Raw genomic sequence first — 12,989 nt, forward strand, 5'->3', positions numbered from 1 at the left:
GGAAATACAGTCTAGCTGGAGAATATCACCCTCAAGAGGCTGTGGACTCCCAAGATACTTTTTCCTCAAACTAACTGGTCTGGAAGCACTGTTCTTTGCCCTCATAATAAGATTGGCAATCCATGTGCCCACTGGTTATATCAAATGTCTTGAAGAGGTACATAGGAAATAAAGTACAATGTCATCTTTTTTATTATATTACAGTTTCAAAACATCCCTATAGAGGTGACACATAAGGAGGAAGGGAGAAATGTTTGCAAGTCAGTTGACCAATGTTATCACAAATTCTAGCCAGAAGAACAAGAACCACTGAATTCCATTACTCCAGCCCAGGGCGCTTCTCCCTGACCTTTATTCACCACCAAGAAGTGGAAACTCCACCTTCTTTTGGTCTCCTATGAATGAAGTACTTACATCTTTGAACTGAACCAATCCAAGCTCTCCAAGCTCAGCTACACAGCAGTATGCAGCCTCCACCTGGAGAAAGAGCTGTGACAAACACATTTCCTCACTTCGGAATATGGACGCCATGTTGGCCCAACCTTGGTCTGCGGGACACAAAGATATTTGAGGTAAAAAATGTGTCACTGAGTTATATTAAAATCCAACAGAAGAAAAAAGTGCAACAGGAATCTTCCTAAACTTAAAAACATAAACAATAAACAACAAGGTACTACTTTTCACCACCTATCAGATTGGCAAAAGATTTAAAAATATGATTAATTAACTCACATTTGGAGAAGGTGTGAGGAAGCAGGCATTTTCAGACACTTGATACTTGAAGTGTACATTTGTACAGCATTTTTTTGGTATAGCTTTTTTTAGAGAGCAATTTGTCAGTATCCGCCAAACTTTATGTTATTCATACCCATGACACAAGATTTCCACTGCTCTTCACCCAGATAAACTCGGAAATGTAAGGGAAAATGGACTCACAAGGATGTTTCTGACAACACTGTATTTACTAATTATAATAAATGGACCTAACCTAGATATCCATCAACAGGGGAAAGATTAAACTGATACAACAGACAGAACTCTGTGCAGTTAGCAGGAATGAAATAAATCTGTATGTCCTCTATAAGGAAAAAGGATACTCACCTAGAACCCACTCTGACCCAAGACCCTCCAGATTGCCCTACTGCTGCCAAATCAAACTGTCTTCCTCAGATCCTAACGTTTTGGAAGAACCATCACATATCCCACGAGTCCCCTTTCCTTATAATTTTATAATGTATAATCTACTATTTGCAAACACTGGGTTTATCCCCCCTGTTTTAATCCTTCCATTGTCCCATTTTCCCACAGATTAAATTCTAAAACCCTTGATGTAGCTAAGGAAGGGCTGTGTGCATCATCTGGCCTCGGCCCTCCCTTCCCGTTTCCCCGAATTTCTCTGAGAACCTTTGTTCAGGCTTTCCCAAGATTTAGAACCTAAACCCCTTCCTCCCCACCCTGCATCCCCCATACCCCACATACACCTGTCATTTCTCCCTCTTGGGTAAGAATCCTCTTCTTCCATACACCTCTCCCGATCCCCAACACTCAGAGCGAACTAAGCCCCCTTCTTTGTGCTCCTAGAATATGTTGCTTAGTGGCTAAGTCAGGTCTGACTCTTTGCCACGCCACAAACTGTAGCCCACCAGGTTCCTCTGTCCATGCGGTTTCCCAGACAAGAATACTGGAGTGGGTTGCCATTTCCTTCTCCGGGGGATCTTCCCAACCTAGGGATCAAACCTGTTTCTCCAGCACAGGCAGGTAGATTCTTTACCACTGAGGCACCTGGGAAGCCCTCCCAGAATATAATCGAATACTGCAATTAATCATCTGCAATTACTTGCTTCCTGTCTGTTCTGCCCACTAGCCAGAAAAGCCCATGAGATCAGAACTGTTTTTCACTCCATCACCAGTCTAGCTCAATCCCAAAGAAGAGGCTCAAAAAACATTTCCGGATTTACTGACTAGAAGCAAAAATCTCCTCCGACCCTCCCGAATGAAGAATCTGGTATTCCATTTGTGCCTGCTGACACCCAGATGAATGAATTTTTCACACGGCCGGTTCTAGCAAGCAAGGCAAAGTTTTCATAGAAAAGACACAGAAGAAGACATGAGCTTCCTGCAGACCCAAGAGGACAAGACAGAGACCCTCCCTTCCTACCCCAGCCTTGTCCGAGCCGGTCCTGGGCGCGGGACTCCCGCGGCTTCCTTGGCGGGGCCGGGAGGGCAGGGCTAGCGAGCGGCGGGCGGATGGGACCAGCCCGGGCCGCGGACTCCGCTGGCGACTCCCCTAGCGACCGCCGAGCCCCTCCCGCCGCTTCTCCTCCTCCGGCGCTCGCAGAGCCGGAGGCGGGCTGTGTTGTATCAACACCGGCCTGTCCGAGGCGAGGACGAACCTGCCCCGCCGGCCGGCCCTGCTCACACACCCCCTCCCTCCCCCGCCCAACCTGTGCCCTCGGCCACGACCTTGGGGCCCCACCGGGGTCAGAGCCTTACTTCTCTAAGGAAGACACTTACCCCCTAGTGAGGGGAGGGATTGGGAAGAGCCGACTTGAGGCCTCAGAAGAGCCCTAGAGCTAACCTTCCTGTGTTTTAATATCTGTTGAAGTGAAGTGAAAGTCGCTCAGTCGTATCCGACTCTTTGCGACCCCATGGACTATCCATGGGATTCTCTAGGCCAGAATACTGGAGTGGGTAGCCTTTCCCTTCTCCAGGGCATCTTCCCAACCCAGGGCATCTTCCCAACCCAGGGATCGAGCCCAGGTCTCCCGCATTGCAGGCGGATTCTTTATCAGCTGAGCCAAATATCTATTGCCGCTGCTGCTAAGTCACTTTAGTCGTGTCCGACTCTGTGCGACCCCACAGACGGCAGCCCATCAGGCACCCCCGTCCCTGGGAGTCTCCAGGCAAGAACACTGGAGTGGGTTGCCATTTCCTTCTCCAATGCATGAAAGTGAAAAGTGGAAGGGAAGTCACTCAGTCGTGTCCGACTTTTCGCGACCCCATGGACTGCAGCCTACCAGACTCCTCCATCCATGGGATTTTTCCAGGCAAGAGTACTGGAGTGGTTTGCCATTGCCTTCTCCGAAAATCTATTACACCGTATTAAAACACTTCTTATCGCTGGAGAGATAACATTAAAAAATAGTTTTGGAAAACCAAAGGGAAAAAAAGAAAAAACACATCACACTCACTACCCTACCAACAATTAATTTACAAAATACTTCAAAAGGAGACTATACAAACCCATCTAAATATATACACTACAGCTAAAATTCAGCTTTATTGTGGCCCAGGTGAGTTGACACAGGCCAGCTGAGTGACGCACCCTTTCCTCACTGAGGACTGCTCTTTCCCGTTTATCTGGGAGAGCCATGAGGGGTGATTCAATGAGGTTTCTCTGCAGGAGCCACCTGAGTTCCCTTTGTAGAGTCTTTTCTCCAGGTGAGGTGAGTAGATCCCCCCACAGCCATGCTGGATGCCTGTAAAATGTACCCTGGAATAAGGAGGGTACCGTTTGGATTTTTTACACTTTATTATGGATAAATTAAAGCATCTTCACAAATAAAGAAATAGTATAAAGAACCACCGCCCCATGTACACACCACTCAGCAGCAACAGTTGTTGAATTTTGTATCCTCTAATACCTACCCATTTCTCCTACCCACTCTGGGCTATTTTGAAGCTAATCGTATACATCATATTTTTCTTTCAAAATATGTGAATACCAAAATATTCAAAAGATACAAAAGATAAGGATTCTTCTCTGTATATGTTATACACACACACACAATACAATGGTCACATGCAAAAATTCAGTAATAATTTCTTAATATCAAATATCCAATCAGTGTTCAATTTCCCAGATTGTCCGAAATTTGCCTTTTTAGTAAGCCTTTTAGATGATTTTTGTGTATGACCAAATAAGAACCATTGCCTTTGAGAACACAGGGTGAAAATCTAGCTTTCATTGGGAGGAAACAGAGAAGGGTGAATGCAATTTGCAAACAATCAGCTAAGAAGCAGCTGTTTTGCACCCAGGACAGTAGAGTCAGGGCCTCTGAGAGCCCTGGAGGAAAGGTACCACTTGGGCTTCTTAAGAAGCAGAGCTTGGCTACACCCATCCATCTCAACCCGGCAGACCCATTCAAGAGTCCAGACTCACCTGGGCAAAGCTAGCTTCCAAGGCTGAAAACAGGATTGGCAAACCAAGGCAGGAAGCTCAGAACTGAAAACTAACAAAGGCATTACCAGTGTTGACTCTGCCTCTGCCATCAGATAAGCTCCAGACCAAGGCGAGAGAAGCCCCCGCCCCAGTCGGTGCCTCCCTCTTCTTTCTCACTTCTCCTCCCCACTTCCTTTCTGCTCTTCAACCCAACTCTGAGTGCTATATCTTTTGGTCAGTGGGTGGAACAGTAGTTCTCAAAGGTCCTGGTGCTCAGGAATTACAGAGAAGCAAACACAGAAAAAAGTACATCTTGATGGTTAAGAGCAGAGTTGAGATCCAAACTGCCTGGGTCAGGACCCCATCTCTGCCTTTGACCACATGTGACCTTGGGGAAGCTATTTAATCCCAGGGTCTCAGCGTCCTAGGTGGCACTGGTGGTAAAGAACCCACCTGCCTACATAAGAGAGATAAGAAACATGAGTTCTGATCCGTGGGTAGGGAAAATCCCCTGGAGGAGGGCATGGCAACCGTCTCCAGTATTCTTGTCTGGAGAAGCCCTTGGACAGAGGAGCCTGGCAAGCTACAGCCCATCAGGTCACAAAGAGTCAGACATGACTGAATGACTATCACTTTCACTTCACTCTCAGTGTCCTAATCTATAAAATAAAATAGGATCTTAGATATTTATTTAGCGTGTGGAAATATAGGAAGGAGAGATTATTTTCAGGTTTGCTATTTTTTTCTCCTAGAGCCCCAAATCAAAGGTGCAGAAGGCCAGCATGCCTGTATGACACTGGCAGGACTCTAAATTGGCGCAATCTGTCTGAATGGGAGTATGCTTGTCCTTTGACCCAGGAATCTCAGAACTCTCAGAAGTTCATCCTAAAAAAATAATCTAAGGATACAAATCAAAATTTAATTACAATCATGTCTATTGTAGCATTGTTTGTAGTAAGTTCCTACTTGTAAAAGACCCAAATTCTTTCATCCATTCAGTATTTTTGAGAGTCTGTTATGTGTTGACAAAGGTCCGTCTAGTCAAAGCTGTGGTTTTTCCAGTAGTCAATTACAGATGTGAGAGTTGGACCATAAAGAAAGCTGAGTGCCAAAGAATGGATACTTTTGAACTGTGGTGTTGAAGAAGACTCTTAAGAGTCCCTCAAGACTGCAAGGAGATCCAACCAGTCTATCCTAAAGGAAATCAGTCCTGAATAGTCACTGGAAGGGCTGATGCTGCAGCTTAAACTCCAATACTTTGGCTGCCTGATATGAAGAAGTGACTCAATGGAAAAGACCCTGATGTTGAGAAAGACTGAAGGCAGGAGAAGGGGCCAACAGAAGATGAGATGGTTGGATGGCATCGCCAACTTGATGGACATGAGACTGAGCAGGCTCCAGAAGTTGGTGATGGACAGGGAAGCCTGGCATGCTGCAGTCCATGGGGTTGCAAAGAGTCAGACATGACTGAGCAACAGAACAGAACAGATTATGCGCCCTCCTGTTCTGGGCTCAAGGATAGAGCAGTAGATGAGAGACAAGGCCCTGCCCTCATGAAGCTTATGTCCAGATGCAAGGAGACAAACAGTAAATAAGTAATAAGTTAGCAAGATATTGCAGATTACAAAGACTGTAATTATAGAAAGTAGGCTTTAGAGAAATGAAGAGAGATTATTTTAGATAGATGGTCAGGGAAGATCTCTCTCATTTAAGAGGAGATAGCATTTGAGCTGAGGTGTGAAAGATTTTTTAATGGGCTGGTTTTGCAAAAAGAAGCTGCTGGAAGGGTATTCTAGGCAGCAGGAACCTGGATGTGAGAGCAGGGGTGTGACATTGGAGACCGACTTCATCACAATAGCTAGTATATCTACTGAGTTCTTGCCATTGTTTTCATGGCTGTAGAACACAATTAGATACTTTACCTGTATTAGCCCATTCAATTTTCTTAGTAACCCTACGGCAGTGTTCTTATTCTCATGTTACACATGAGGAAATGGAGGCACAAAGAAGCTAAGTCATTTGCCCAAGGTCACACAGTCGCTCGTGACAGGTCATTTGACACAGTGGTTTACATCCACTGCATGATATTGTCTTATGGTCTAAAAAGGCTCACCATATTCAAGAACAGAAAGGAGGCCAGTGTGGCTGGAACATGGGAGGAGTGGGGAGAGGTCATATGAGGTGTGTCAGGTGAAGGCAAGGGCCAAGCCACGTGAGAGCTGATGGGCCAATAAGAAAGTTGGATTTTATTCTAAACACACCGGGAAGCCCTTTGGGAAATTTGAAGCAGGGGAGTGACATTACTTGATTCATTTTTTTTCTTTTTTTTGGCCTTGCCGTGTGGCATGCGGCAACTTAGTTCCCCAACCAGGGATCGAACCTATATCCTCTGCATTAAGAGTGAGGAGTCTTAACCACTGGATCTCTAGGGAAATTCCTAGATTAACAGTTTTAAAATATTACTTTGACTAATGCTTCTGGAAGGATAGAGTAGAAGTAGTTTTACTATCAAGAAGAAAAAGTAAAAACCCTGAACATTATATATACAATAAATATTAGAAGGCTCTAAAAGGTACAGAAAAGACAGACTATCTAAGGACCTCCTGGTCTGAGGAACAAGGCTGGGGTGTGTCCTCTGGGTTTTCTTCTGCCTCGTATATTCTAGATGCAGTGCTGCGGAATCCAGCAAGATATGCAGACAAAAAAAAAAAAAATTTCCAAAGCCTGCTCTCTCTAGCCAAAGGAACAGGAAGGGGGCAGGATAGCCAGAAAGACTTTGAGATAGGATCACTCTAACCCAGCCAAACATCCCAGAAAAAAACTGTGGCTGCAGGCCACCATGCCTAGACTTCTTCCCTTACGCAGTTACACCAAAGCCACACCCCCAGGGTAGTGTCAGAGAAGACTAAGTGGGGCGCCGGGACTCCCCGCCCACCTGTAGTAACAAGGCATTCCTGTTAACCTGTGTTGGGATACTGTCAGATGAGACAATCAGAACATTCACCTCTGCCAATTGGTAATGATGCCACCCCTCCACTGGGACGTGGAGGTCACCTGATTGGCCAAGCACTTCTCTGCTCCTCCCAGCCAGGGTGCAGCTGGGGCCCAGGGTAGGTCACCCCAAGTTGTACCTCAATAGCATGTTGGTGGTTCAGACAGTAAAGAACCCGCCTGCAACACAGGAGACCTGGGTTCAATCCTTGGGTCAGGAAGATCCCCTGGAGAATGGAATGGCAAGCCACTCCAGTATTCTTGCCTGGAGAATTCCATGGACAGGGGAGCCTGGCAGACTACAGTCCTTAGGGTCGAAAAGAGTCAAACATGACTGAGCAACTGGCACTCTGTTGAATTAAAGTTACTTAAGAAAGTCAACTCAAGTGGGGCACTTTGACACACACCCCCAGCCAGTCTCCCTGCAAGCAGGAAATAAGTCTCTTATGTGAAAGGTACTCTCTCTCCCTGCCTCTGGAGAAGGACACCCTTATCATCAAAGCCAGGGAACTCAGAAAGCTCAGGTGAACAAACCTTGTGACTTCTTTAATTTACTGCCCCAAGCCCAAACGCTGTCTAGAGTTGTCCCTAGTTGGACACCCCAAATCTTTGTCCTGTCCATTCCTCACAAATACTGTTTCCTCGTCTATAACCACCCACTGGGAGGAACTTTCCAGGATCACTACTCTTGTGCTTTGCGGCCATGACTCAGTAAAATAAGGGTTTCAAGAACATAAGCACTCTGATACCCTGACAGCCAATCTGATAACCAACCAAGTGGGCTACCAAGTGACAGGCTGGGCAAAGGAAAGATTCATATCCTAGAAGGATGAAGGCAGGATGGCACAAGAGTTTATGACACGACTCAGAACAGTGCACAACTGAAAACCTAGGGACTATTTATTTTTTCAAATCACGGTTGACTGAGGGCAACTGAAACCACAGAAAGTGAAACCTGGGATTAAGAGGGACAATTGCATACAAGTCAATAGATGATGTCTAACACAGATAAATCAAGAATAGCAATGTGAGCATATTGTTCGAACATTCTGAAGGTAAACACAAGAAGAAAAAAGTCAAAAGTAGCTCTTAGGGTGACTTCCCAGCTGGTCCAGTGGTTAAGATTCCACCTTCCAATGTAGGAGGTGTGGGTTTGATCCCTAGTCAAGGAAGATCCCACATGTCTCTCAGTCAAAAAACCAAAACATAAAGCAGAAGCAAAAGTGTTACAAATTTGATAAAGACTTTAAAAATGGTCCACATTAAAAAAAAAAAAAATCTTTAAAAAAGAAGTCGTTCCTATAGAACAAACTGTAGATGGAGTAGGAGACTTTAGCATTTTTTTTTAAATAAATCCTTCCTATTACTTGATTTTTAAAATTTGCATCCATTTATTAATATGAAGACAGTTAAACAATTAAAATCAAAGTTTTAATGGCAATAAAAGAAAATGTGCCAGGGAAGGTACTAGATGCTTAGAATAAAGCAGGCGAAACAATTCTGCTCCTGCGGAGCCCGGGAGAGTCGGACACAGCAATCCTAATTAATGTCAATGGCTAACACACAGATGGTGCTTCCCATGGGCTAATTTAAGACAGAACCCTAAGAAATAGGTAAGATTAGGATCCCTATTTCTTGATTGTTTGTTCTACAGATTCAGAAACTGAGGCAGAGAGAGGGGATCTATTCAAGGTCACTCAGCTAGTAAGTGGTAAAGAAAGGACTTGAACCAAACGATGGCTCCAGAGCTGAGACACTCTCACCTCAGTCATCAAATCATCTAATAACTACAGGGACCAACATGTCATATACTGGGATGAACACCCTGAAGAAGGGTACACGCGGTCTGAGCTGCATAGCCAGACCCAGCCTCGACTCAGGGAAGGCATTCTTGGGGAGAGAAGGCAGAATAAACAGTGTAGAGAGAAAGAAGGAGGCCTGTGAGATGAGGCTGGGGAACTGGGAAGGACAAGGAAATTCAGGATCCGTGTTAAAGAAGGTGTCTTTGGGACTTCCCTGGTAGTCCAGGGGCCAAGACTCCAAGTGCAGGGGCCCAGGTTTGATCCCTGGTCAGGGAACTAGATCCCACACGCTCTAACGAAGAACAAAGACCCTGCATACCTGGTGCAGCCAAAGAAATAAATAATAATTTACAAACAGATGGTGTCTTTGTCCCGAGAGCAACAAGAAGGCCTAGATAGGTGTGAAGCTTTGAAAGTATATTTCTAATGACAGGGTGGATTGAAGAGGAGGAAAAAATATGAGACTGGAGCAGTGGTCCAGGCCAAAGAGGAAATTTTTTTTATTTTTAATATCCTGTGTGACAGAATGGAAAGCAGACATAAAACACTTCTACGGCATAAAGAAGAAAAGCAATTATTTGACGTGCAGGCTGAATTAGCTGCTATTTTCACTGAACAGCATTTTTTACTTGAAAGAGCAGCTGACAGATTTTGGCATTTGGCAGGCATTTTCTCAAAAGAGGATCCAAATGATTCTGTCACTTCAAAGGAAAACAACTGACAGCATTTGTTGCTGATGATAAAGATACAATTTTAGAAAACTTTTAGCTGCCACCAAGACTTGACAGCTTCCTAAGACTAAAAACTTTTCTGATGGGGCTATTTCTGTTAGGATATTAATAAACATGGTCTTCTCTTAGTGTATCATATTATGAAATATGACAACACTGGAAGATCTTCATAACTGAATGTACCAATATTTTCCAAATGACTAAAGGATGATGTTATAAAATCATGTGCAGGCAAATGATTCATCGAAAGTGAATGATTAGCCAGTAGGTTTTAATGAAAAAGTCACTGATTTGGTTTCAGATCCCACATTGCAACTAAGCTTTTAAAAATTACTACTTGTTAAGTTTTGGTGTAGTATCAAAGAAAAATATCCACAGCTCTCTGAAAAAGCTGGTAAAACATTTCTTCCCTTTTTAAAACCACAAAATCTAAGTTAGGCCAGACTTTCTTAATATACGCAAAAATAACAAATAGCAACAGATAGAATGAAAAAAACAGATGCAAAAGACGAAAACTGTCTTCTATCATCAGGCCTTAAAGAGATTTGTAAAAATAAAACAATGCCTCTCTTCTCCATAAATTGTTTGCTTTGGAAAATATATTTTCCTTAAAATATATATTTATATCAACATAGAACAGGTTAATATTATTTCAGATGACTTAATATACTTTTAAAGTATATTAAATTAATATACTTAAATTTAATATACTTAATTTCTCAGTTTTAATTTCTAGTGTGGTAAGTATCAAGTGGGTAGAATCCTCATAAGTCAGATCTCCTTGGGGTTCTCAGTAATTTTTAAGAGTATAAAGGGCTAGGAGTTCCATGGGACTGAAGGTTCAAGAGGGAAGAAATATATATATATGCTGATTCACGTTTTTGTACAGGAGAAACCAAGACAACATTGTAAAGCATTTATCCTCCAATTTTAAAAAATCCTATGATAAACTATTATGGAAAAGAATATAACTGAATCACTTTGCTATACAACAGGAATTAACAATATTGTAAATCAACTATACTACAATAAAAATAAATAAGAAAAAAAGAAACAAAAGAAGTTTAATATTTTAAATATATATATTTAAAATCCCAAATAACAGTTAAATTTGGCATTAGGTCTTGAGAGAAACTACCTTATTAAGTAGTTACTTACTGATGCTGAAGCTGAAACTCCAATACTTTGGCCACCTGATACGAAGAACTGACTCATTGTAAAAGACCATGATGATGGGAAAAATTGAGGGCAGGAAGAGAAGGGGATAACAGAGGATGAGATGGTTGGATGGCATCACTGACTCAATGGACATGAGTTTGAGTAAACTCCAGGAGTTGGTGATGGACAGGGAGGCCTGGCATGCTGCAGTCCATGGGGTCGCAAAGAGTCGGACACAACTGAGTGACTGAACTGAACTGAACTGAACCTTATTAAGGGCAAAGGAGTGAGTGAACAGTCGTGTCCAACTCTTGTGACTGCATGGACTCTTGCCCACCACGCTCTTCCGTGCGTGGGATTTACCAGACAAGAATACTGGAGAGGGTTGCCATTTCCTATGAGGGGATCTTCCTGACCCAGGAGTCAAACCCGCATCTCTTGTGTTTCCTGCATTGGCAGGTAGATCTTTTACCACTTAGAGCAAATAATCCCCTACATTATCCAAATGAACATTGTTTCTGACATTGAGTGTTTAATACCACTGTCCTCTATAGAAAGTCTGGGACACAATGCCAGCTGCAGCCACTACATACTTGTCCATGCAGGCTTGTAGCAAGACACTTTCATGCCCTACAGACTGTCTATAAACTGGCTCCTGAGAAGCTGAAGGGGGAAGCATTCACCTTACACACCTTCAAGGCAGACCTAAAACAAAGGGCCTCCTTTGTTCTCACAGCCCTGGACCTGGGATTAGGATGACGCTGGGCACAACCACATGTTCAGCTCTACTAGATCAATTTACAGGATATCATAATTTAAAAAATGAAAACGGTGTTGATGTATGGCAGAAACCGAAGCAATTATCCCTTAATTAAAAAAAAATAATTTTTTAAAATGTTAATCACATCTTAAAAAAAATGAAAAGGGGTTAAGTGGAGAAAAGCCAAAATGCCTGCAAGAAATTTATGCCAGAAATTCCAAAAATAGGTAAGCTGCAACAGTAGCAACCTGATTTTTCTAAAACAATATCAGATCTCTCTGAACTGAAACCTGGCCTGATCACCTTCATTCAAAGAATTGATTTTACCATCCACTTACCTAGCACTTGTCCGCCTCAGGCCAGGCACTGAGCCCACCAGCCAGGAGCCTTCGCAACAGGCTCTAACAGAGAACGTGCTGGAGATGGAAAGAGAATGATTTGAAGTTGTTCAAACAAGAGGAAATGACATTCAGCTTCACACACATAACAACATGTACAGTCTGTTGACAGCAACATTCATGAGTCCAGGTTATCAGCACACCAATAACCGTATTATGTATGCTGGCTGGAGGCAGGACGGTCCCCTGCCGTGAGCGTTCCCGCTCCCACTGGGCCTTGGACCTGCTCCAGTGATGGGTCTCAGGATGTAGTGGTGCCACCCAGTGTCCGCTGGGCCCTCACTGTTGTTCTATACCTTTCCATCCTCTAGATCATGCCCTGAGTAAGAGCCTTCCCAGTTCTCTCAGGGACAGCAACGTTTTTCTTTCCCCTCCCTCCCATCTCACCACCTTTCCCACCCTCAGCCCATGACCACCTTCTTCCCAAGGTGCCTCCATCATGGCACCCTCTGGTTCCTCTTTTCTCCACCTCAGCGTGCCTCAGTCTTGACTCTGCTTCCCTTCATTCTTTCATTCTTCACTTGAAGTCACAGTCTGACTGGGAGTGAGATTTAGGAAAATAAAATTTCATCACAAAGAGCATATTGCCTCTAGGTTTGTCATGGACAGACTTTACCTGCTGCATCTCTAGATTTTTCACTGGGGAGCATTTCCCCAGTGACTCACCTTCTCTGTAATAATATTTACTCTAAGTTCTAGTAGGGCGTTTCCCTGGTGGTCTAGTGGTTAAGAATCCATCTGCCAGCGCAGGGGGCATGGGTTCAATCCCTGGTCTGAGATGATCCCACATGCCGTGGAGCAGCCAAATTCATGCACCACAGCTACTAAGCCTGAGCTCCAGAGTCCGAGAATCGCAACAAGAGAAGCCACCACAATGAGAATCCCTTGAAACATCATGAAGAGTAGCCTTTGCTCACTGTAGCTAGAGAAAGCCTGCATGCAGCAAGGAAGTGGGTCTTCCTTTTGCAGCCAAAAATAAAATAAAAG

At 43.8% G+C, this 12,989-nt stretch overlaps 1 protein-coding gene across 3 annotated transcripts in view; it reads right to left on the bottom strand.

Moving 5' to 3' along the window:
* Nucleotides 1–12,989, bottom strand: part of ATP6V0A4 (ATPase, H+ transporting, lysosomal V0 subunit a4) — a 71,672-nt gene that overhangs the window by 46,221 nt on the left and 12,462 nt on the right. Inside the window, exons 2-3 of one of the 3 annotated variants that reach the window (XM_010854929.1) lie at nucleotides 11,943–12,020; nucleotides 415–548 (exon numbers count right to left, since the gene is read on the bottom strand). In XM_010854929.1, the coding sequence (XP_010853231.1) occupies nucleotides 415–531 (117 nt within the window). In that variant the 5' untranslated portion in view covers nucleotides 532–548; nucleotides 11,943–12,020. Of the gene's footprint in view, nucleotides 1–414; nucleotides 549–2,158; nucleotides 2,390–4,162; nucleotides 4,289–11,942; nucleotides 12,021–12,989 lie in introns of those variants that run through there. The other 2 variants (XM_010854930.1, XM_010854931.1) reach the window with 2 other exon arrangements.

Source organism: Bison bison, unplaced genomic scaffold (assembly GCF_000754665.1).
Source record: "Bison bison bison isolate TAMUID 2011002044 unplaced genomic scaffold, Bison_UMD1.0 scf7180017864352, whole genome shotgun sequence".
Lineage (NCBI taxonomy): Eukaryota > Metazoa > Chordata > Mammalia > Artiodactyla > Bovidae > Bison > Bison bison.